Source organism: Prionailurus bengalensis, chromosome A1 (genome assembly GCF_016509475.1).
Source record: "Prionailurus bengalensis isolate Pbe53 chromosome A1, Fcat_Pben_1.1_paternal_pri, whole genome shotgun sequence".
NCBI classification, from domain to species: Eukaryota; Metazoa; Chordata; class Mammalia; order Carnivora; family Felidae; genus Prionailurus; species Prionailurus bengalensis.
In genome coordinates this window covers 87735799-87761623 of record NC_057343.1, presented here as the reverse complement: position 1 = coordinate 87761623, position 25825 = coordinate 87735799, and the positions used below count along the sequence as shown (strand labels likewise).

General features: G+C 42.0%; 2 protein-coding genes across 2 annotated transcripts in view; one reads left to right on the top strand and one right to left on the bottom strand.

Annotated features, from left to right (window-relative positions):
* LOC122479211 (olfactory receptor 2H2-like) overlaps positions 1–23444 on the bottom strand; it is a 38181-nt gene extending 14737 nt beyond the window's left edge. Inside the window, exons 1-2 of the mRNA XM_043573258.1 lie at positions 23393–23444; positions 22691–22787 (exon numbers count right to left, since the gene is read on the bottom strand). Of these exons, the coding sequence (XP_043429193.1) occupies positions 22691–22787; positions 23393–23444 (149 nt within the window). The remainder of the gene's footprint in view (positions 1–22690; positions 22788–23392) is intronic.
* Positions 23445–24588: 1144 nt separating this feature from the next.
* Positions 24589–25557, top strand: LOC122479195 (olfactory receptor 2B11). Its single transcript, XM_043573257.1, has one exon. The coding sequence runs from the start codon at positions 24589–24591 to the stop codon at positions 25555–25557; it is 969 nt and encodes a 322-aa protein (XP_043429192.1).
* The last annotated feature ends 268 nt before the right edge of the window (positions 25558–25825 follow it).

Sequence of the window (25825 nt, the reverse complement as noted above, 5' to 3'; positions counted from 1 at the left end):
AGATTTTGGCAATTTTTATTCTTCCAATCCATGAGCAGGGAATGTCTTTCCATTTCTTTAAATCTTCTTCAATTTCCTTCATAAGCTTTCTATAGTTTTCAGCATACAGATTTTTTACATCTTTGGTTAGGCTTATTCTTAGGTATTTTATGCTTCTTGGTGCAATTGTGAATGGGGTCAGTTTCTTTATTTGTCTTTCTGTTGCTTCATTGTTAGTGTATAAGAATGCAGCTGATTTCTGTACATTGGTTTTGTATCCTGCAACTTTGTTGAATTCATGTATCAGTTCTAGCAGACTTTTGGTGGAGTCTATCAGATTTTCCATGTGTAGTATCATGTCACCTGCAAAAAGTGAAAGCTTGACTTCATCTTTGCCAATTTTGATGCCTTTGATTTCCTTGTGTTGTCTGATTGCTGATGCTAGGACTTCCAACACTATGTTAAACAACAGCGGTGAGAGTGGACATCCCTGTCGTGTTCCTGATATCAGGGAAAAAGCTCTTAGTTTTCCCCCGTTGAGGATGATGTTAGCTGTGGGCTTTTCATAAATGGCTTTTATTAGGTTTAACTATCCCGACTTTCTCGAGGGGTTTTATTAAGGAAAGATGCTGAATTTTGTCAAATGCTTTGTCTGCATCAATTGACAGGATCATATGGTTCTTATCCTTTCTTTTATTAATGTGATGTATCACATTGATTGATTTGCAAATGTTAAGGCAGCCCTGCATCCCAGGAACGAATCCCATGATCATGGTGAATAATTCTTTTTATATGCTTTGAATTTTATTTGCTAGTATCTTATTGGGAATTTTGCATGTATATTCATCAGGGATATTGGCCTTTAGTTCTCTTTTTTTACTGGGTCTCTGTCTGGTTTGAGAACCAAGGTGATGCTGGCTTCATAGAATGCATCTGAAAGTATTCCTTCCCCTCTATTTTTTGGAATAGCTTGAGAAGGATAGGTATTATTTCTGCTTTAAATGTCTTGTAGAATTACCCTGGGAAGCCATCTGATCCTGGACTCTTATTTGTTGGGACATTTTTGATAACTGATTCAATTTCTATGCTAGTTATGGGTCTGTTCAAGCTTTCTATTTACTCCTGATTGAGTTTTGGGAGTGTGCGGGTGTTTCTGAATGTGTCTGTTTCTTCCAGGATGTCCAGTTTGTTGGCATATAATTTTTTATAGTACCCCCTGATAATTGTTTGTATCTCTGAGGGATTGGTTGCAATAATTCCATTTTCATTAATGATTTTATCTATTTGGGTCATCCCCCCCTTTTTTTTGAGAAGCCTGGCTACAGGGTTATCCATTTTGTTTATTTTTTCTAAAAACCAACTCTTGGTTTCGTTGATCTGCTCTACAGTTTTTTTAGATTCTATAGTGTTTACTTCTGCTCTGATCTTAATTATTTCTCTTCTTCTGGTGTATTTGGGGTGTCTTTCCTGTTCTGCTTTTATTTCCTTTAGGTGTGCTGTTAGATTTTGTATTTGGGATTTTTCTTGTTTCTTGAGATAGGCCTGCATTGCAATGTATTTTCCTCTCAGGACTGCCTTCGCTGCATCCCACAGCATTTGGATTGTTGTATTTTTATTTTCATTTGTTTCCATATATTTCTTAATTTCTTCTCTAATTGTCTGGTTGACCCACTCATTCGTTAGTAGGGTGTTCTTTAACCTCCATGCTTTTGGAGGTTTTCCAGACTTTTTCCTGTGGTTATTTTTCAAGCTTCATAGCATTTTGGTCTGAATGTGTGCATGGTATGATCTCAATTCTTGCATACTTATGAAGGGCTGTTTTGTGACCCAGTATGTGATCTATCCTGGAGAATGTTCCATGTGCACTCGAGAAGAAAGTATATTCTGTGGCTTTGGGATGCAGAGTTCTAAATATTTCTGTCAAGTCCATCTGATCCAATGTCTCATTCAGGGCCCTTGTTTCTTTATTGACCGTGTTTCTAGATGATCTATCTATTGTTGTAAGTGGGGTATTAAAGTCCCCTGCAATTACCGCATTCTTATGAATAAAGTTACTCATGTTTGTGATTAATTGTTTTATATATTTGGGGGCTCCCGTGTTTGGCACATAGATGTTTATAATTGTTAGCTCTTCCTGATGGCTAGACCCTGTGATTATTCTATAATGCCCTTCTTCATCTCTTGTTACAACCTTTAATTTAAAGTCTAGTTTGTCTGATATAACTATGGCTACTCCAGCTTTCTTTTGACTTTCAGTAGCATGATAGATAGTTCTCCATCCCCTCACTTTGAATCTGAAGGTTTCCTCAGTTCTAAAATGCGTGTCTTGTAGACAGCAAATAGATGGGTCTTGTTTTTTTATCTATTCGGATACCCTATGTCTTTTGGTTGGAACATTGAACCCATTTACATTCAATGTTATTATAGAAAGATATGGGTTTAGAGTCCTTGTGATGTCTGTAGGTTTCATGCTTGCAGTGATGTCTCTGGTACTTTGTCTCACAGGATCCCCCTTAGGATCTCTTGTAGGGCTGGTTTAGTGGTGATGAATTTCTTCAGTTTTTGTTTCTTTGGGAAGACCTTTATCTGTCCTTCTATTCTGAATGACAGACTTGCATATTTTTTTCTCTTCATCACATTGAAGATTTCCTGCCATTCCTTTCTGGCCTGCCAAGTTTCAGTAGATAGATCTGTCACTAGTCTTATCGGTCTCCCTTTATATGTTAGAGCATGTTTATCCCTAGCGGCTCTCTGAATTTTCTCTTTATCCTTTTTTTTTGCCAGTTTCACTGTGACATGTCATGCAGAAGATCGATTCAAGTTACATCCGAAGGGAGTTCTCTGTACTTCTTGGATTTCAATGCCTTTTTCCTTCCCCAGATCAGGGAAGTTCTCAGCTATGATTTCTTCAAGTACACCTTCAGCACCTTTCCCTCCTTCTTCTTCCCCCTGGAATCCCAATTATGCGTATATTATTTCGTTTAATATTGTCCCTTAGTTCTCTAATTCTCCCCTCATACTCCTGGATTTTTTTTTATCTCTCTTTTTCTCAGCTTCTTCTTTTTCCATAATTTTATCTTCTAATTCACCTATACTCTCTTCTGCCTCTTCAATCCAAGCTGTGGTTGCCTCCATTTTATTTTGCAGCTCATTTGTAGCATATTTTAGCTCCTCCTCACTGTTTCTTAGTCCCTTGATCTCTGTAGTAATAGATTCTCTGCTGTCCTCTATACTTTTTTCAAAGATAGTGATTAATTTGATGACTATTATTTTAAATTCATTTTCTTTTACATTGTTTAAATCGTTTCGATCAGTTCGTTAGCTCTCGCTACTTCCTGGAGTTTCTTTTGAGGAGAATTCTTCCGTTTCTTTATTTTGGTAGTCCCTGGAGTGGCGGGGAACTGCAGGGCTCTTCCCCCATGCTGTCTGGAGTAACTTGTGTTGGGGAGCGGGGCCGCCGTCAGACCTGATGTCTCTCCCCAGCCCATTCTTGGGGCCACCGTCAGACTGGTGTGTACCTTATCTTCCCGTCTCCCAGGGGCAGGACTCACTGTGGGGTGGTGTGGACCCTGTCTGGGCTACTTGCAGACTGCCACTCTTGTGGTGCTGCTTTGATGGGATCTGGCATGTTAGCCAGGGTGGGTCTGCAAGGTACACAGTGTGGGAGAGGCAGGCTCAGCTCTCTGCTTTGAGTGGTGCATTGCTGGAGGTGTCCTTCAGCACTGGGAGGGAGGCAGACCCATTGGAGGGATGGATCCACAGAAGCACAGTATTGGGTGTTTGCACGGTGCAAGCAAGTTCCATGATGTGAACTGGTTCCCTTTTACAACTTGATGTTTTAAAATACATATACATGTGAAAGGATTCAGGTAGAGACACTTTAAAATTTTTTTTAATGTTTATTTAGTTTTTGAGATAGGGACAGAGTGCAAGCAAGGGAGGGGAAGAGGTAAGGGAGACACAGAATCCAAAGCTGGCTCCTGTCTCTGAGCTGGCAGCAGAGAGCTTGAGGCGGGGCTCAAACTCATGAATCACAAGATCATGACCTGAGCTGAAGTTGGATGCCTAACCAACTGAACCACCCAGTCGCCCCCAAGTAGAGACACTTTTAAAGGGGAAAAACACCCAAGGAGATTTTCCATACCAGATGTTACAACTTTTATGAGGCCATACCCATTAAAAGGTAGTGATCACAAGGTGCAAACTTGCACGTATAGATAAATCAGTTTGAGGGATGTAATATACAATATGGGAACTATAGTTAATGATACTGTATTGCACATATGAAAGTGGTTAAGAGTAGATCTTTTTTTAAAATTTTTTTTTAACGTTTATTTATTTTTGAGACAGAGAGAGACAGAGCATGAACGGGGGAGGGTCAGAGAGAGGGAGACACAGAATCTGAAACAGGCTCCAGGCTCTGAGCTGTCAGCACAGAGCCGACACGGGGCTTGAACTCACAGACCTCGAGATCATGACCTGAGCCGAAGTCGGCTGTTTGACTGAGCCACCCAGGCGCCCCTAAGAGTAGATCTTAAAAAGTCCTCATCATAAGGAAAAATTATAAATATGTGTGGTGTTGCTTATTAATTATTCTTATTGTAATCATTTTGAAATATATACATATATCAAATTTTTATGTTATATACCTTAAAGTTATACAATGAATGTTATATGTCAGTAACTCTCAAGAAAACCAGAAAAAATACCGTGGTGATATTGGTGCAAAAATAGAAATACCCTGGTGAATGGGTGTGAATAAACCAATAAACCAAATAGAAGGTCAAGAAAGTAACCTCATTGCCTGGGCGATAGGAAGTAGAATTGTCATTAAGTGTAGGAAGATCAGGTGAGGGTAAAAGAGACTAGGAGTTTGCATAAAGTCAGGGCTGTCCAACTAGACCTGTTCCCACAGTTGTGCTCAAACATGCGGTGGTTTGATCCCAGACTGAAGCTGAACACTCCATGCATCCAGTGCCTGCACTGAGAGTGGGTCTCACTGGCCACACCCGGCCTGGCTCTCCTGCCTCTTACTCTAATAGAAGTTCACCTTCCTAGAATCTACATGTCAGCAGTGATGGTGGTAGCTTGCTCCATTTTTCTTCCAGTTCAAGTTCTTCTATAAAACACTACTTCTTCAAACTGTAAGAGACTCTTAAATGCAGAGTAAACTGAGGATTGCTGAAGGGTAGGTGGCCAGGGGATGGGCTAAATGAATGGAGGACCTTAAGGAGGGCACATGTTGGGATGAGCACTGGGTGTTATATGTAAGTGATGAATCACTAAATTCTATTCCTGAAAATAATAATACACTGTATGTTAACTAAATGGAATTTAAATAAAAAAATTGAAACAAAGCAATACAGCTAATGTATTTCTGAAAATTAAAAAAGAATTCTGGGGTGCCTGTGTGGCTCAGTCAGTTAAGGATCCGACTTCAGCTCAGGTCATGATCTCATGGTTCGTGAGTTCAAGCCCTGCATCGGGCTCTGTTCTGACAGCTTAGAGCCTGGAGCCTGCTTTGAATTCTGTGTCTCCCTGTCTCTCTGTACCACCCCCCCCCACATGCTCTCTCTCTCTCCTTCAAAATAAATAAAAACTTTTAAAAATTAAAAAAAAAACTGACAAGTGCAAAAAATTGCTAATTGAGAACAGCACAAAGTGTCAGTGTGGGAGTTGATTGTATCATTTTATTATTTTATTTTTTTAAGAAACGCTACTTTCTTTTTTTTCACCATTAAAAGTTATAATCTAGGGGTTCCTGTCTGTTTGGTCAGGAGAGCATGCAACTCTTGATCTTGGGGACATGAGTTCAAGCCCCATGTTGGGTGTAGAGCTTACTTAAAAAAATATAATCTCAAGAGAGGAGAGGGTGGTGCCTTGCAAGTCTGGCATGAAGAGCCCAGGCAGGTGGAGCTGGGGAAGGAGGGGAGGAAATCCAGGAAGTTGGCAGCCCCAATATGTATCCTCAGCCTCCCTCTCTGCAAATTCCATTCACCTTTATTTTTTTTAATGTTTATTCATTAAACATTAATGAGAGAGAGGCAGAGAGAGATGGAGACACAGAATCTGAAGCAGGCTCCATGTTCTGAACTGTCAGTCTAGAGCCTGACATGAGGGTCGAACTCACAAACCATGAGGTCATGACTTGAGCTAAAGTCGGATGCTCAGCTGACTGAGCCCCGCCCCCCCCCAGGCGCCCCCTATTTACCTTTCTAATTGGAGCAACAGAGTGGCCACAGAGTGTAAACCTCCTGAGCATGAGGTGGGCACTTGAGACCTCAGGTCTGCCAGGACCTCTGGAGAAAGCATGGATTACAGATTTCTTGCCAGTCCGTGCCCAGTGGGAGCTGAGCATCAGGAAGGAAACAACCAAGGCCCTTGAGTCTTCTGGATTGTTGGAGTCCAGCCACAGACAGATGTGAATCCCTGCCTAAAGGGGTGAGAGATTTATTTCTTGGAGACCCTTGAGCTCCTAGAATTTACTCCAAGCCTCTCAGCTCAGGTGTTGACATTTTCTTCAGTAGGAACATTGTGACATGCTACTCACTGGAGCCTCATGGCCTGGAAGTCCACGGATGGATGACTGTCTCTTCCTCCCCTCTGTTTCCGGCATCTGTGCTAGTTTGTCCCAGGTGTAGCTCTCATGCTCTAGGCAGGTATAGGTTGGGTCCCAAAGGGATGCTCTTTATTTCCCTGTGGTTGGATTTGCCCCCTCTCATTCCTATCATACCTTCTGGTCCTCTTTATTTCAAGACCTTGCAGTGTGTGAGAGGAGCCTTCCGTAGTCAGGGTCTGTGGTATAATAAAAATATTTAGTCTTTATCTCTAGTGTTTGGCACAGAACTTCAAAAACGTTTCAGATTTCCTGAGTGAGAAGAGTGTCTTTTGTTGTTCATTAAAAACCCCTTTCAACCATACCTGGGCTTATGCTAATGTAACTTACTGTGGGTCCTTGTGTAGTTTTAAGGGAGGGGCTGTCCCTACCAGAAAGATAAGCATGTGATTAGACCAAACTTTCTGCCTTATCCCCTACCTCTGAAGAGGGGTGAGGGGCTGGAGGAGAGCCAGTCACAAGTCAGTGAATTAATCAATCATGCCTATGTGATCAACTCCCCATCAGACTCAGGACACTGAGTCTTGGCAGAGGTCCCCACATGATGTGCTGGGAAGGTGATGCACCTGCTCCTTAGGGATGGGACATGGAGGGTCTGCATCCTCCATCCTGAAGCTGAACCTTGCTCTATGGATCTCTCCCATTTGGCTGTTTCTGAGTTGTATCCTTTATAAAAAAATGGTACTCATAAGCATAACACTTTTCTGTGGGTTGTGTGAGTTCTTTTAGCAAATCATCAAACCTAAGTATGGGTTGTAGGAAAGCCAGAATTTACAGCTAAATCATGCAAAAATTGTGGGTGGCCTCTGAGACTCTCAGCTGGCATCTGAAGTGGGGGGACGTCTTGTGGGACTGAGACCCTTACACCTACAGGCTCTGTGGTAACTCCAGAGTTAGTGTCAACATTGGGCTGGATTATTGAACACATTATTGGGGGTGAACAATTGGCCAGCAAGTATGTAGGGTCCCAAATGCTTCACTCACTGTGTTACCATGAGTAAGTCACTCAAATTTCCATTATATATAAAAATGCAGATAATAATTATATCTGTCTCATTTTGCTACTTTGAGATTTAAAAGGGTTACTGTTGCATTCAGAGCAGGCCTAGGATAGAGTGAAGTCTATTTTCTTCTCTTTCTTCTTCCATCATCTTTGAGGGGTAAGTGTCAGAAATAGGGTCATGGATTAAAGGCTCAATTTCAGTTTCCATTCTACTGGATAGCATTCTCTGTGGATTAGAGGACTTACTTTGGAATGGAGTCCCTGGAACCCTACCTCCCAGGATAGAAAACTTAGTTCTGTGACCATAAATGGGCAGAAGGTACCTGTTTTCAACTTCATGATGTGTTGCTTAGCTGTATCAGGAATTACCTTAACAGACACGCAAGCCTCATTTTAGGAATTACAGTAAAACCTTGGCTTGCATGCATAATTCGCTCTGGAAACATGCTTGTCATCCAAAGCACTTGTATATCAAGCGAATTTCAAGAACTACTGGCTCCGTTGTGATCCTGTGACATTCCGTGTCATGTACTGTTTGTATTGCAAGACATCCCTTGTTTATCAAGTTAAAATTTATTAGCAATGTTTGCTCATTTTCTGGAACACTCACAGAATAAGATACTTGCAATCCACAGTTTTACTGTTTTATTATTGATGCCTCAGGTCCAAGAATGTCTGTGTTACTGTGAACTCATTTTCATTAAGCATCTTTCTGCACCTGAAACTATGTTACGTATTCTAATTAAAGAGTTCAGGTAAGAGTCGTACCTTTTGATAATTCAGAGCAGTGATATCAACACTAAACAACATACAGGTATATCAGTAAGAACACAGCCATGTGACAGAAACTATACTGTTGTTTTAATGGAAGGAATTTAACATAAAAATGTTAGGGATTGGCTCTCTGAAAAGAGAAAAACAACACAAAGCTTTCATGGGGACAGTGACTGCAGCAAACAGGTAGTTGGCTTTATTAGAACTTGGATGTTTGGAGGAGGCCCCTGTGGAGCTGAGTCCTAGCCTCTGGGAAGGGAGCGCTGTTCTGGGTGGCTGGTGCTGTCCTTAAGGGGTAGAAAAGGCTGGTTCTGCAGGTGTGGAAATGGAAGTCAGTCGCTGCAGCCAGGGTGAAGCAGCCTTGCTGAGGAAGCTTAGAGACACAGATGAAACAGAGAAACTAGGTGGAGAAAGTCCTCTGTCCTCCAGTCCCACAGAGTGACTGGCATACTTCCCACTGGATGTGTTTATAGGAAGTAGCTGACAGACAAAATCATTTTTGTTCTCAAAGTCCTAACTTGGCTTCTGAGCTCTCAGATGCCTTTTGGGGGAAAAAACATTGGAAAGTTGAAGCATACCTCCCTCAGTATCTCTCAAACATGGTTGTTCAGTTTCTTTGGAATACTCATGCAGCCTTTGGGAATTTTAATCATTTAACTTTAGAATGAGGGATGAGACAGGATGGAAGCTTTGTGGTCCTAATAGTAGGAACTGTGAAAACAACATTATCTGGAAGATAAACAGATGAGCAAATAACTCGAGATAACTCGATGAGCAAATCTTCCTTGTGGTGTGTGGCGTTTGACTTTGGCTCAGGTCATGATCTCACAGTTCATGGGTTTGAGCCCTGCTGTCACCAGAGCCTGTTTTAGATCCTCTGTCTCCCTCTTTCTCTTCTCCCCCCCCCCCTGCTTGTATACTTTCTCTTTCTCTCTCTCAAAAATAAACATTTAAAGAAAATAAAATAAATTTAAAAAATAAAAAAATATAGTGTTTCACAAACATAAATGAAAATCTGTCATCACAATCTGTCTGGCACAATATGTCTCTCTTAAAGAGCGTTATTTGATTTTATACTAGCCTCTTACTCTCTTTTTGTCCTTTTAAAAATCTTGAGTCTTTAAATTTCTTTAGCTTATATTTCTTCATTCTCAAATCTTATGTTATAAAACTCTAATTTTTTCCCCATTTGGTTTTTCCTGTTTGGGTAACCTGAAAATGACCTTATAAATCAAATTTAATTTTTGAGACACTTTTCCCTCTGAAGCAATCCTTCATTTTTTTCTTTCATTAACAGTTAAACAGCCCAGATGGAGGGGAAGATGGCAGCATAGGAGGATGCTGGGCTCACCGCATCCTGCTGATCACTTAGATTCTACCTACACCTGCCTAAATGACCCAGAAAACCGCCAGAAGACTAGCAGAATGGATTCTCTGGAGCCAAGCACAGACAAGAGGCCCACGGAAGAGGGTAGGAAGGGTGGAGAGGTGGTGTGCGCTAAATGGACTGGGGGGAGGGAGCCGGGGTGGAAGCACAGCCTGCCAGCCAAGCAGAGACCCTGAGTCTGGCTTGCAAAAGTGGAGGGGCCAGATGGAGTGTGTTTGGACAGCGAGCGAGACTTAACATCTGGAAGGTTATAAGTTAACAGCTCTGCTTGGAGACGTGAAGGCTGGAGGACAACGAGAGGGAGAGTTGTTGAGCCCTGGACGACAGAGCTCAGCTCAGTGGGGAACAAAGGCACTCGCCAGCACCATCTCCCTCACCCATCCCCCAGCCAAAATCCCAAAGGGAACCAGTTCCTCCCAGGGAACTTGCTTGCACCCCGCAAACACCCGACACTGTGCTTCTATGGATCCGTCCCTCTGGCGATGGGTCTGACTCCCTCCTGGTGCCCCAGGGCCCCTCCCGAAGTGGATCACTGAAGGATAAGCGAGCTGAGCCTGCCCCTCTCACCCCCGTGCACCTTGCTGATCCACCCCAGCTAATATGCCAGATCCCCAGCACCACAAGCCTGGCAGTGTGCAAGTAGCCCAGAGAGGCCACACCACCCCACGGTGAATCCCGCCCCTAGAAGGGGAAGAGAAGATACACACCAGTCTGACTGTGGCCCCAGCGGTGGACTGGGGGCAGACAGCAGGTCTGACTGCAGCCCCACCCACCAACGCAAGTTATTCAAGACAGCACAGGGTAAGTGCCCTGAAGTTCTTTCCAAAATGACAAAACAGAAGAATTCTCCTCAAAAGAATCTCCAGGAAATAACAACAGCTAACGAACTGATCAAAAAGGATTTAAATAATATAACAGAAGGTGAATTTAGAATAATATTCATAAAATTAATCGCTGGGCTTGAAAACAATATAGAGGACAGCAGAGAATCTATTGCTAGAGAGATACAGGGACTAAGGAACAGTCAGGAGGAGCTAAAAAAATGCTATCAATGAGCTGCAAAATAAAATGGAAATGACCACGGCTCCAATTAAAGAGGGAGAGGAGAGAATAGGTGAACTAGAAGATAAAATTATGGAAAAAGAGGAAGCTGAGAAAAAGAGAGATAAAAAAATCCAGGAGTATGAGGGGAGAATTAGAGAACTAAGTGATGTGATAAAATGCAATAATATATGCATAATTGGTATTCCAGAGGAGGAAGAGAGGGAAAGGTGCTGAAGGTATACTTGAAGAAATCATAGCTGGGAACTTCCCTGATCTGGGGAAGGAAAAAGGCATTGAAATCCAAGAAGTACAGAAAACTCCCATCAGACGTAACTTGAATCGATCTTCTGCACGACATATCATAGTGACACTGGCAAAATACAAGGATAAAGAGACAATTCTGAAAGCAGTGAGGGATAAACATGCTCTAACATATAAAGGAGATCTATAAGACTCGTGACAGATCTCTCTACTGAAACTTAGCAGGCCAGAAAGGAATGGCAGGAGATCTTCAATGTGATGAACAAAAAAATATGCAGCCGAGAGTCCTTTATCCAGCAAGTCTGTCATTTAGAATAGAAGGAGAGATAAAAGTCTTCCCAAACAAACAAAAACTGAAGGAATTTGTCACCACTAAACCAGTCCTACAAGAGATCCTAGGGGGATCCCGTGAGACAAAGTACCAGAGACATCTCTACAGGCATGAAACATACAGACATCAAAATGACTGTAAATCCATATCTTTCTATAATAACTCTGAACGTAAATGGACTAAATGCACCACCCAAAAGACATAGGGTATCAGAATGGATAAAAAAACAACCCATCTATTTTCTGTCTACAAGAGACTCATTTTAGACCTGAGGACACCTTTAGATTGAGAGTGAGGGGATGGAGAACTATTTATCATGCTACTGGAAGTCAAAAGAGAGCTGGAGTAGCCACACTTATATCAGAAAAACTAGACTTTAAATTAAAGGTTGTAACAAGAGATGGAGAAGGGCATTATAGAATAATCACAGGGTCTATCCATCAGGAAGAGCTAACAATTATAAATGTCTATATGCTGAACACAGGAGCTCCCAAATATACAAAACAATCACAGACATGAGTAACCTTATTGATAGGAATGCGGTAATTGCAGGGGACTTTAATACCCCACTTACAACAATGGATAGATCATCTAGACACAGGATCAATAAAGAAACAAGGGCCCTGAATGATACATTGGATCAGACGGAGTTGACAGAAATATTTAGAACTCTGCATCCCAAAGCCACAGAATATACTTTCTTCTCGAGTGCACATGGAACCTTCTCCAAGAGAGATCACATACTGGGTCACAAAACAGCCCTTCATAAGTATGCAAGAGTTGAGATCATACCATGCATACTTTCAGACCACAATGCTATGAATCTTGAAATCAACCACAGGAAAAAGTCTGGAAAACCTCCAAAGGAATGGAGGCTAAAGAACACCCTACTAGAGAATGAATGGGTCAACCAGGCAATTAGAGAAGAAATTAAAAATATATGTATTTGGAAACAAATGAAGATGAAAATACAACAATCCAAATGCTGTGGGATGCAGCGAAGGCAGTCCTGAGAGGAAAATACATTGCAATGCAGGCCTATCTACAGAAACAGAAAAATCCCAAATACAAAATCTAACAGCACACCTAAAGGAAGTACAAGCACAACAGCAAAGATACCCCAAACCCAGCATAAGAAGAGAAATAATAAAGATCAGAGCAGAAGTAAACAATATAGAATCTAAAAAAGCTGTAGAGCAGATCAATGAAACCAAGAGTTGGTTTTTTGAAAAAATAAACAAAATTGATAAACTTCTAGCCAGGCTTCTCAAAAAGAAAGGGGAGATGACCCAAATAGATAAAATCATGAATGAAAATGGAATTATTACAACCAATCCCTCAGAAATACAAGCAATTATCAGGGAATACTATGAAAAATTACATGCCAAAAACTGGACAACCTGGAAGAAACGGACACATTCCTAACCACCCATACACTTCTAAAACTCAAACAAGAAGAAATAGAAATCTTGAACAGACCCATAACCAGCAAAGAAATGGAATCGTTATCAAACATCTCCCAACAAATAAGAGTCCAGGACCAGACGGCTTCCCTGGGGAATTCTACCAGACATTTATAGCAGAGATAATACCTATCCTTCTCAAGCTGTTCCAAAAAATAGAAAGGGAAGGAAAACTTCCGGACTCGTTCTATGAAGCCAGCATTACTTTGATTCCTAAACGAGACAGAGACTCAGTAAAAAAAGAGAACTACAGGCCATTATCCCTGATGACTATGGATGCAAAAATTCTCCATAAGATACCAGCGAATTGAATTCAACAGCATATAACAAGAATTATTCACCATGATCAAGTGGGATTCATTCCTGGGCTGCAGTGCTGGTTCAACATTTGCAACATTTGCAAATCAATGAACGTGACATTAATAAAAGAAAAGATAAGAACCATATGATCCTGTCAATCGATGCAGAAAAAGCGTTTGACAAAATTCTGCATGCTTTCTTAATAAAAACCCTCGAGAAAGTCGGGATAGAAGGAACAAAATAAACATTATAAAAACCATTTATGAAAAGCCCACAGCTATTATCATCCTCCATGGGGAAAAACTGAGAGCTTTCTCCCTGAGATCAGGAACATGACAGGGATGTCCACTCTCACCGATGTTGTTTAACATAGTGTTGGAAGTGCTAGCACCAGCAATCAGACAACAAAAGGAAATCAAAGACATGAAAATTGCCAAAGATGAAGTAAAACTTTCACTTTTCGCAGAGGACATATTACTCGACACGGAAAACCCAACAGACTCCACCATAAGTCTGCTAGAACTGATACATGAACTCAGCAAAGTCGCAGGGTACCAAATTAGTGTGCAGAAATTGGTTGTACCTTTATACACTGATAATGAAGCAACAAAAAGAAATAAACTGATTCCACTCACAATTGCACCAAGAAGCATAATATACCTAGGAATAAGCCTAACCAAAGATGTAAAAGATCTGTATGCTGAAAACTATAGAAAGCTTAGGAAGGAAACTGAAGAAGATACAAAGAAATGGAAAAACTTCCCGTGCTCATGGATTGGAAGAATAAGTATTGTCAAAATGTCAATACTACCCAAAGCTATCTACACATTCAATGCAATCCCAATCAAAATTGCACCAGCATTCTTCTAAAAGCTAGAACAAGCAATCCTAAAATTTGTATGGAACCACAAAAGGCCTTGATTAGCCAAGGCAATTTTGAAGAAGAAGACCAAAGCAGGAGGCATCACAATCCCAGACTTTAGCCTCTACTACAAAGCTGTAATCACCAAGACAGCATGGTATTGGCACAAAAACAGACACATAGACCAATGGAATAGAATAGAAACCCCAGAACTAGACCCACACAAGTATGACCAACTAATGTTTGACAAAGCAGGAAAGAACATCCAATGGAAAAAAGACAGTCTCTTTAACAAATGGTGCTGGGAGAACTGGACATGCAGAAGGATGAAACTAGACCACTTTCTTACACGATTCACAAAAGCAAACTCAAAATGGATAAAGGACCTGAATGTGAGACAGGAAACCATTAAAACCCTAGAGGAGAAAGCAGGAAAAGACCTCTCTGACCTCAGCCGTAGCAATCTCTTACTCGACACATCCCCAAAGGCAAGGGAATTAAAAGCAAAAGTGAATGATTGGGACTCATGAAGATAAAAAGCTTCTGCACTGCAAAGGAAACAATCAATGAAACTAAAAGGCAACGGACGGAATGGCAAAAGATATTTGCAAATGACATATCAGACAAAGGGCTAGCATCCAAAATCTATAAAGAGCTCACCAAACTCCACACCTGAAAAACAAATAATCCAGTGAACAAATGGGCAGAAAACATGAATAGACCCTTCTGTAAAGAAGACATCCAGATGGCCACAGGCACATGAAAAGATGCTCAATGTCGTTCCTCATCAGGGAAATATAAACCAAAACCACCCTCACATACCACCTCATGCCAGTCAGAGTGGCTAAAATGAACAAATCAGGAGACTATAGATGCTGGAGAGGATGTGGAGAAACAGGAACCCTCTTGCACTGTTGGTGGGAATGCAAACTGGTGCAGCTGCTCTGGAAACCAGTGTGGAGTTCCTCAAAAAATTAAAAATAGATCACCCTATGACCCAGCAATAGCACTGCTAGGAATTTATCCAAGGGATACAGGAGTCCTGATGCATAGGGGCACTTGTACCCCAATGTTTATAGCAGCACTCTCAACAATAGCCAAATTATGGAAAGAGCCTTAATGTCCATCAACGGACAAATGGATAAAGAAATTGTGGTTTATATACACAATGGAATACTACATGGCAATGAGAAAGAATGAAGTATGGCTTTTGTAGGAACATGCATGGAAGTGGAGGGTGTTATAAGTGTATAAGTCATACAGAGAAAGACAGATACCATATGTTTTCACTCCTATATGGATCTTGAGCAACTTGACAGAAGACCATGGAGGAGGGGAAGGAAAAAAAGAAAAAGTTAGAGAGGGAGGGAGCCAAACATAAGAGACTCTTAAAAACTGAGAACAAACTGAGGCTTAATGGGGGGTGGGAGAGAGGGGAGGGTGGGTGTTGGGTGTTGGGAAGGGCACCTGTTGGGATGAGCACTGGGTGTTGTATGGAAACCAATTTGGCAATAAATTTCATATTAAAAAAATAAAAATAGTGGGCTCCTCCGTGGCTCAGTTGGTTAAGCATCTGCCTTAGGCTCAGGTCATGATCTCACAGTTCATGTGTTCAAACCTCACCTCAAGGTCTTTGCTGTCATTGCAAAGCCCACTTCAGATCTTCTGGCCCTCTCTTTCTCTGCGCCTCCCCCACTCACACTCTCTGAAAAATAAATACATAAACTTAAAAAAATAAATTTCTTTTTGTAAAATAAATTTTCATGTTTATTTTTTGAGAAAGAGAGAGTAAACGTGAGCAGGAGAGGGGCAAAGAGAGGGAGGGAGACACAGAATCCAAAGCAAGCTCCAGGCTCCAAGCTGTCAGAACAGAACCCAATTCATGGCTCGAACTCAAGAATTACAAGATCATGACCTGAGCCAAAGTCAGATGCTTAACCAACTGAACCACCCAGGTGCTCCCAAAAATTGAATTTCTAAAAAATTAAAAATAAAACTACCCTATGAACCAGAAATTGCACTACTTGAAATTTAGCCAAAGGGTACAAAAATCCTGTTTCAAAGGGGCACATGCACACCAGTGTTTATAGCAGCACTATCAACAGTAGCCAAAGTATGGAGAGAACCCCAATGTCCATCGACTGATGAATGGATAAAGATGTGGTATATATTGTTGCGGCCGGCGCGACAAACACCGAGGTCAGGGTCCTGACGGTAGGGGAATGCAAGAAAAAAAGAGAGAAGAGAAAGTTTGGGAACAGGAGGGTCCCCTGGGCTGATGGCCCAAGTGACGGCTTTATTGTTGCTGTACACAATCTTTTATAACCAGACTCTTATGGGTTAGGTCATTCTAAGAATAAACAGGTTTCACATAATTGCTGCCCACCAAAACATTTAGTCCTGTGTTTCTTGTGCATTTTCTAGACGGGTCACAAGACCTTGTTGATAAGATTGCTAGCAAAACACAATTCCCATGTTTGTTTCTATCTGACTCAGGGTAGAAAAAGGGAGGTAGCATTACTGCCAACACCTGCAGACCACAGTCTTCAGGAATTAACTTTCTCAGCCTTGACAAGGCTTTGGTATGCCCTTGAAAATGGGGGAATGGGAGGGGGAACCACCGGGTTGGCTTGAGTCAACAGGGAACGTTGCTCGACCCGGTCTCAGCCTGGTGCTGGGGCCCGGCCTCCCACATGAATGGGAGGGGGAGCCACCAGGTTGGCTTGAGTCAACGGGGAACATTGCTCGACCCGGTCTCAGCCTGGCACTGGGGCCCGGCCCCCCACAATATATATATATATATATATATATATATATATATACACACAATGGAATACTACTTGATGATGAAAAAGAATGAAATCTTGCCATTTGCAACAATGTGGTTGGAACTAGAGTGTATTCTGCTAAGCAAAATAAGTCAGTCAGAGAAAGACAAATATCATATGATATCACTCATTTGTGGAATACAACAAACAAAACAGACGAACATAGGAGAAAGGGGGAAAAAGAGAGGTAGGCAAACCATCAGAGACTTCTAAATACAGAGAACAAACTGATCGCTGCTGGAGGGGAGCTGGTGGGTAGATGGGTTCAATGGGTGACGGGCATTAAGGAGGGCACTTGTAGTGATTAACACTAGGTGTCATATATAAGTGATGAATCACTAAATTCTACACAGGAAATTATTATTATACTATATGTTAACTAATTTGGATGTAAAGAAAATTATTATTTAAAAAAAATAACGAAATTTTAGGAAATCTTCTTGAATGATCTGTCAGGGTTACTTTCAGCCTCTTAAAATATAAAACCCAAATCAGTGCTGTAAACAAGATTGAAGGTTATCACTCTCACATCAGGAAACCGGGGGGTCAACAGGTAATGCACATCCATGATGATCAGGTGCCCTGACTCCTCTCAATGCTCCATCATTCTTAGTGTAAAGCCCTCACCTTCAAGTTTGCTTCAAGGTCACCCATGACTGCTAAGCCTCCAGCCATCAAGTCTACATTGCATGTATGAAAATGAAGAAAGATGGACAAGTATCTTCTGCCAGCTTTCCCAGCATCTCATTCATCTTATTGTCTTCCCCTATCAGGGAAACTGGAAAATTCAATTCCTTCACAGGGCATCTTGCCTCCTGGAGTGACAGGGACTGTGGACAATAAGCGGAAGCCAAGATATCTGAAAGGAGGTAAGGAAGGTTATGATCAACATAATGCTAAAGGGACCCTGTTTTCATCTCAGTCACGAGAGTTTCCATCTACACGATTGCTGCACTTTATGGCATAAAACTGTCTAGTCCATCTCTTTTTCTTCCCCAAATTCACAGACGTTTAAGCCTCAGCATTTCTGGAAGTTATCCCAACTGGACAACAAGACAATTCCCAAGACATTCTACATCTCACACCCTGCTCTTTCAGGTAGAGAACACAGCAGAGCAATGTTGTCAGAGAATTTTCCCACTTCATCCCCCAAGCACAATGTCCCTTGTCTTCCTTTGAGTCAGGGTTCCTCTCCCTATAATGTTAGACAAAATGCTTCCTAAAACTCCTAGAACATAAAAATGGAACCACTGCCATGATCTCATCATATTCCCACTCCAACATCTAGAACTACCCAAAGATGATCAAGTCAAAATCTACAGAGGAGAAATGACTGCCCAAAGGTGTCATTATCCATGATGGGTTCTAGCACTAGCTTTTATTCACATGAATAAATTAACGTGAATTAACACGTGCACCACTTCATGCTGATCATCTACCAACAGGCTTTCTGGACATCCCTTCCATGTGATGAATGGAATAGGTGGCTGAGCCATATGTAGTAGTCAGAAAAAAATCAAAGTTATTACCCTATGCCGTTCACTATCCTGAGTGCTTAACCAAACAAAAACAAACAAAAGACAACTCATGTTACACTTGTAACAGAGTGTGAAGGCCAGTACTATTGCTTCCTATACTTTTCTGATCTCATGAATGTTGCCCAGAGAAGATATGTAATCTGTCCAAAGACATACAGTGAGTGGCTGACCTTGGTGCTGAAGTCTGTGCAGTGACCACACTCTAATTGAATTACATGCTATACAAGTTACTCTTCCACTCTGACTTTATGGCAACACCCACCTTCCCTACGGAGTTAAAAATCCAGAGTCCTCATTTCCCATTATTGGTCTATTTCCTCTGGTCTTCTGGTATTCGAAGATTTACCCTTAATTGCGAGTATTTCATGCTCGCACAATACATCAATTACCAGCTAACCCCTCAGACACTAATTAAACAAAACATCAGGGATAACTTCTCAGCAGAGGAGGGCAAGGTTTTACTCTAAGTGTCTTGGGAGAAAGAACAGAGTCCTTATAGAAATAAATGGAAAGAATGAGGTTAAGTTTATCCTGATGGTAATTTTGAAAAGAGTGGGGAGCAGGACACGGGGATGGCTTGTCACCTAAGAAACTTCTCTTTGGAAGTAACCTCTGCCACATAAACGTATAAGCTAGCTCTTCTGTGGCCAGGGGACCATGGCTAGAGCATATCTGCTGATCTCATTTGTTACTTGGATAAAGACCAGAAAGCACTGAGTTTCCCCAGTGAGCAGACTCTTCTTCTGGACTGAGAATAATCTCTCCACACTTGCTCAGAGGGTAAAACTCAAGAAAGGGCAAAGTCCCAGGAGCCTTATAAGAGAAAACACGTTTTCTCTTTCTGAAATACAAAAAGCTTTTCCAATGACTTCATCCGTAAATGTTCCTCTTCAGACAAGACCACCAGAAGCTAATAAAGCCTCATGTCCTTAACCAAGCCCTCTGTAGAAGCCAGAGAACCATGGATATGAGTGATTAGTCCTCAGCATGAATGCTGGTCTATGTTGGAGACCAAGGGGACATGAGATGGAGGACAGGTGAGTCAGTGAGTAGCGGCCACACATTAAGCAGCATATGTAAAATGGTGTACTTCAAGCTAGAAAAGACAGGCAGGAACAGAACAGGCTGCTCCTGCCTGTAGGTATACCAGTTGTCCAGTACTCATCAGAAGCGTGAATGTTGTTCACAGTGATGAGGGTCCTGAGGCTCATTTCTACTGCTGTTCAATATTTTCAACAAAACTGAGTTATGGTCACAAAAACAATATTAAGCCAAGCATGGCCTTATACAGAGAGGAATAGAGTGAGAAAGCCAAATATTACCAGCCCCCAGAGAAAGAAAGCTTTGAGGTGAATTTTAGCAGCAAATTGAAATAGTTAAAGAACAAAAATAGGCAGTGGAATGTGGGTGGGGAAGCAGGTGTGTGCAAGAGGGGTGTTTAACAAAAAGTCACGATATGAAACAGGACTGTTGATACTTTGAAAGCAGGTATTATGCATCCAGGGTTAAGACATCTTGAGGGTCTAGAGGGAGGTAACTTCCTTCCATATAAACTAGCAACAGGGGGCTTAAATATCTTTCTACATGAAGTCATAGTGTGTGCTGACCTGAGTGAAAAGGATGTTCCTAACCTTTGTAGATTTCTCAGTTTTCCCATCATTATTGAAGGAGGATATGAAATGGCACACATAGTTCTTGGTATACAGATTGAGAGGTGATGGGTGCTCACTCATTGCTGAGTTATCTCCCATCTACTTTTACTTCTTGTTGTGAAATACTTGTCTAATCTCTAGAACTAAAGCATTTAAAAAAGTTATACCTCAGCCCCCTCATGTGGATATGGTTATCAATGCCCCTCAAACCTCTTTGTACATGGGAGCTTACAGATGATCCAGTGAGTAATCAGTGAAGATGGTTTTGGAAAGAGGCAGAAGCTGAATTGTACTATGTGATGTGAGACAGCATTCCTGGTAGGAGGACCCACAATAAGCAAAGGTCTAGACAGGATGAGCAAGCCTGTGGGTACACCTGGCCACTGATTATATGCAAGGGGCTGGTGGATGATAGCAGAGCAAATCTGAAGAGGGCAGGCTGAAGTTATGCGTTTAGACTCTTCCTCACTGGGCCAGTTCACTTCTTGATTTTATTCTAATTGACCTTCTACCCAAGAAATAAGCATGTCATTGGGAAAGAACCAGAAACATAGACAAATCCTGAGAAAAGTACTTTTGGTGTGTGTGATGAAAGAGCACCTGCTAGTATCAGTGAAGAGAAATGTTGTCCATCATTAAGCCTTACCCCAAGACTCAATATCTTGCAGTTTAATCCTGATTATGACCTGGACAGTTAAATAGGTCCTTCACCTGGTTATCTGGGTGGTGGAAAGTTTAGGCTGAATGTTAGATTGAAGAAAGGGATCTCTTGGACTAATAGGCAATAAAACCCCATGGTCTAGTCCTTCTTATCCCACCTCATAAGCTTATTTCCAGATTTTCTTTTCTGTTTGTTGTAGATAATATGTTCTGTTCATCTCCAAGGGGAAGTCCACAGCCAGCACCAGGCATTATGATAATATATACATGAAAACAAGATATATGTATGTATGTATGTATGTATATACACATACATGTATATACACAGATATAGGTATAGATATAGATACACAATGAGGATTATGTATTAAATACATGCATGTATATACACAGACATAGGTATAGATGCATAATGAGGATTATATATCATATACAGAATGATACAGATCACAGGGTTTTATCAATGTGTTCAAAAATCTCCCTGGCCTACCAGTAGGTATCGGGTAAGTCCCGTGACTGAAATATCTCAGGGCAGCTGCTAACAGATAGGGATGTGACAGTGATCAGAAGAAACTGCAGAGGATTGAGTGAAAGAAGAATATAATCCCTACTCTTACCACACAACTGTTTAAGAAGACAGTTGTTTAGTTTTTAGGTAATTGAAACACTTAGAGATATATTTGCTTTTAAGACCTGTGTCTTAGAAAGATGGTTCCCTTGTAAGTGGAGTAATGGGCTGGATAAGGAAGGAATTGCCTATGGGAAGACAATTATCAGGCTCTAAGTGGGGTCCAGATGGTCATCCTGGCCAAGGATGGCAGTGGCAAGGATGCAGATAGCTTGTACTATAACCTTAGACTAGTAAAGTCAATAAGAATGCCGTGTATAAAATGTAGACAATGAGGAACATTAACAGAAATAATCTGAACACTCTGAGGGTAACTGATGCAGAGGCAATCAGGAATGAGAATGAAGGTGCTGGACTGAAGTTAGAGGAACAACTGACAGGTTAAGTTTGGGATGCACCAGTTGACAATGTCAGAAAGGAGTGGCATCCGGGTGGCTCAGTCGGTGGAGCGTCTGGCTCTTGATTTTGGCCCGGGTCATGATCTCACAGTTCATGAGATTAGGCCCTGTGTCAAGCTCTGTGCTGACAGCATGGAGACTGCTTGGGATTCTCCCTCTCTCCTTTTCTCTCTGACACTCTCCTGCGTGCTCTCTATCTCTCTCTCAAAATAAATATACCAACTTAAAAAAAAATGTCAAAAGGGAGATTAGATATTAGTGAAGAAGTGACAGCTAGAGACACAGATCTGGAAGGACTCTGAGGGTAATTGTGACAGATGTGGAAATTATTGTGTTTATCCAGGGAAGCGAGGCAGTGCCTTGGAGAACACCTCTATAAGGGTGATAGGAAGATAGAAGGAGGTCAAGGAGGTCCAGAGACTGGATCCAAAGCAGAGTTCTAAGTGGAAAGGGCTGGACCACAAGCCATCAAATTCAGAGAAGGGTCAGGTTGGGCTGATGTCTAGCTTTGTGGGCCACCAGCTGTGTGTGTGCCCATGGGTGCCTGGTGCACTGAACCAGAAGTTAGAGGAAGCGCCTCCTCTTCAGTCCCCTCACTACTTTCCCTTGGATGACATTACTCTTCTGTTTCTGTCATTCTCTTCATCTCAGTCATGTGCATGGATACTGATGCTGCTTTCCAGGTCACCAGTGGCTTTTTTTTAAAGCAAAGAGAATAATGATTATGAGCAAGAGCTTAGCTTTCAATCTTGGCTTTATCGCTTGCTGCTATTTAGGTAATGTAAAGTAGACCAGTCATCTTCTGCAAGCCACTCTGTTCAACAGCAAAATGGCGGTAAAAACATCTGCCTTACCGAACCGTTAAAGCACTAAGTAAGATAATCACATAAAGTTGTTATCACAGCACCTGGCTCATAGTGAGTGCCCAATAATTTGCATTAATTACTAACTATGACCTATACCTACCCATCCATCTTCTTTGGTTCTTCCATCCTTTTATATCTGTCCTCACCATCCTTATAACTTTTCCCATTCTTGTCCAGTGTAGACTCTGAGAATAAACCTTGGGATGAGAAATCGAAGAAAGGGAGATGGTGTGATCACTTTTCATCTTAAAAGGTGGGATAGCCTGATTTTCCCCTGCCCAGCCAACTAAATAAAAAATGGTGCCCTGAGCTCCCATTAGAGATAAAATAACTGCATTGTGTAAGATTCACCTTAGAAGTACTTTCGACAGAATAGTGGGAAGAAGTGTAATAATTGGGTGTCCCACAAGAGCATTTAAATCCTAGAATTTGAGTTGTTTTCAAGTAATACCAGGGGTGTTTGTTTTGTTTTGTTTTGTTTTGTTTTGTTTTGTTTTTGAGAGAGAGAGTACAAGTAAGGAGCAGAGAGAGAGAGAGAGAGAAGTGGGGCTCATGATCACCCAATGTGGGACTCAAACTCATGAACCATGAGATCATGACCTGAGCCAAAGTCAAGTGCTTAAGTGACTGAGCCACCCAGGTGCCCCAAAGTAATACCAGGGTTCTTAAGAATGCAAGACTTGGAGGGGAAGGGGGGCACTTGTTTATTGCAGCACCACTGAATAGATCTCCATGAATATTATAGTCTATGCATAAAGTATCAAATAAGGGACTAAAAATGAATCTTTCATAAATTACTCACACACAGGATTTAACTTCTTTTTGGTCTCATCCTGGACTATACCACCCTGCATCCTGGAAAGTGCACAGTCCTACAAAGAGTGTAGAAGGTTGGGGCTGATGAAGCTCAGTAGAAAGGCCCCATGCATCAGCAGGTGGAAATACAGTTGCTTTCTAAAAGATACAGAATCCAGACATCAAATAATCTGTGTGCTCCAACGAGGAGAGGAAACAGCTGCTTGGTAAAGAGGTTGTACAGGGAAATCCAAATGTCACTCAAACTGCCCAATAAGTGTTGGCTCTGGAGGCAATCAGAACCTTCAGTAGCCAACTCCAGGGGCTATGTTCCTGACAGGGTGTAATATCTTTCTCCCTATGCTCTGGGGTCTTATTAGGTGCCTGGACCAAGTCAACCCCTGCAGTGACTTAACTCCTTCACTCCAGGGTCTCGAAGGGTCTTGGTATGTGATTTTTTTTCTGTTTGTTTTTATGTTTTGTTTTGTTTTGTTTTGTTTTGTTGTGTTGTGTTGTGTTTTGCTTGTTTTGGGTTTTTTTTTTTACTGCAAAGTGAGTGATAGTGCTGCCTATGTGTGGGTGACCATGGGAGAGAGACCAGCATGTGCAGAAAGCCAAAGAGCACCTGTTCATGATGAACAGAGACAGATGCAAGCCTTAGTAGGTGAGTCAAGTGTGTTCCTATCTTGCTTTATGCCCCTCCTCACCTCCCTCCTACCAACACTTACAAAAGGCAAAGGAAGAAAACCTAAGAAAGAAGTCAATTGCCTGTCAGTGAGTTTGCAGAGAGAGGTCAAACATTCTGATAGTTATGGGAGATATGACAGACTTTGACCAAATTGGAAGAAAATTGTCATTTATGGTGTACATTCACAAACATCATGTTGATCTATCATCTCCAAAACTTTGCATTTGAGGGAAGTATTTTCTCCCTGCATCACAGATGCAGAAATCAAAGTTCAGAAAGATTAAATGGCATAATCAAGGTCACAGAGCATAGGAGGCAGAGCAAAACCCATGTGCATGTGCTGTGCCTCCTGATCCCGACCTCCCCATGTCTCAGTGTCTCTATGGAGATGACAGGATGCAACGTCTGTAGGAAAGCTCAGGCACAAGCATGAGGAAGACAGTTATCTCATGCTCTCAGGTTTTATTCACTTTGACTTTCTTGACTCATCACAGGCACCAAAAACATGCCTCAACATGAGAGGTCATAACCACAGCATTCTGCGGGAACCCCCTAAAGACTTCATCCTTCTAGGTGTTTCTGACAGGCCATGGCTGGAGCTCCCTCTCTTTGCGGTCCTCCTGGTGTCCTACATTCTGGCCATGTTGGGGAACATTGCTATCATCCTGGTGTCTCGACTGGATTCTCAGCTCCACAGCCCCATGTACATCTTTCTCGGGCACCTATCCTTCCTTGACCTCTGCTATACCACCACCACAGTCCCTCAGATGCTGGTCAACATGGGGAGCTCCAGTAAGACCATCAGCTATGGTGGCTGCACAATGCAGTATGCAATTTTCCACTGGTTGGGATGCACTGAGTGCATTGTCTTGGCTGCTATGGCGCTGGACCGCTATGTGGCCATCTGTGAGCCTCTCCGGTATGCCGTTATCATGCATCGTCCTCTCTGTCAACAGCTCGTGGCTGTGGCCTGGCTCAGTGGCTTTGGCAACTCCCTTGTTCAGGTAGTGCTGACGGTGCAGCTGCCTTTCTGTGGGCGGCAGGTGCTGAACAACTTCTTCTGTGAGGTGCCAGCCATGATTAAGTTGTCATGTGCTGACACAGCCATGAATGATACCACACTGGCTGTGCTGGTAGCCTTCTTTGTGCTGGTTCCCCTAGCTCTCATCCTTTTCTCCTATGGCTTCATTGCCCGAGCAGTGCTCAGGATCCAATCCTCCAGGGGAAGGCACAAAGCCTTTGGGACCTGTTCCTCCCACCTGGTGGTGGTGTCCCTCTTCTACCTGCCAGCCATCTACATGTACCTGCAACCCTCTTCCAGCTACTCCCAAGAACAGGGCAAGTTTATCTCCCTCTTCTATTCCATAATCACCCCCACCCTCAATCCTTTTATCTACACTCTGAGGAACAAGGATGTAAAGGGAGCCCTGAGAAAGCTCCTGTCAAGGATCTGGAGGCTCTGCAGATTAGGCTCTGAGATGTGACAATGTCCATTGGTTACAGAAACCCGGGAAAATGTATTGTGTGATTGAGAAGTCCACAGCCAGAGTTAAGTTTTTAGAGACATTTGGGAGCCCCTCAAGTCCTCTGTCAAAGCATTTTGCCTTCTGTGTGGTCATGGTGCCTAAAATCCCACGTCTCCCAATAGTCTTTAGTTCTAAGACACCATATACTTTTAGGAATCATTTAAACACACTTGGTGTGCAGTAAGTTTTTGTCAAATTACTTAATTTCTACTTTCCTAATACTTGC

Excerpts from the sequence above, each read along its gene's own strand:
- LOC122479195 (XM_043573257.1), top strand. The coding sequence starts at position 24,589 with ATGAGAGGTCATAACCACAGCATTCTGCGGGAACCCCCTAAAGACTTC.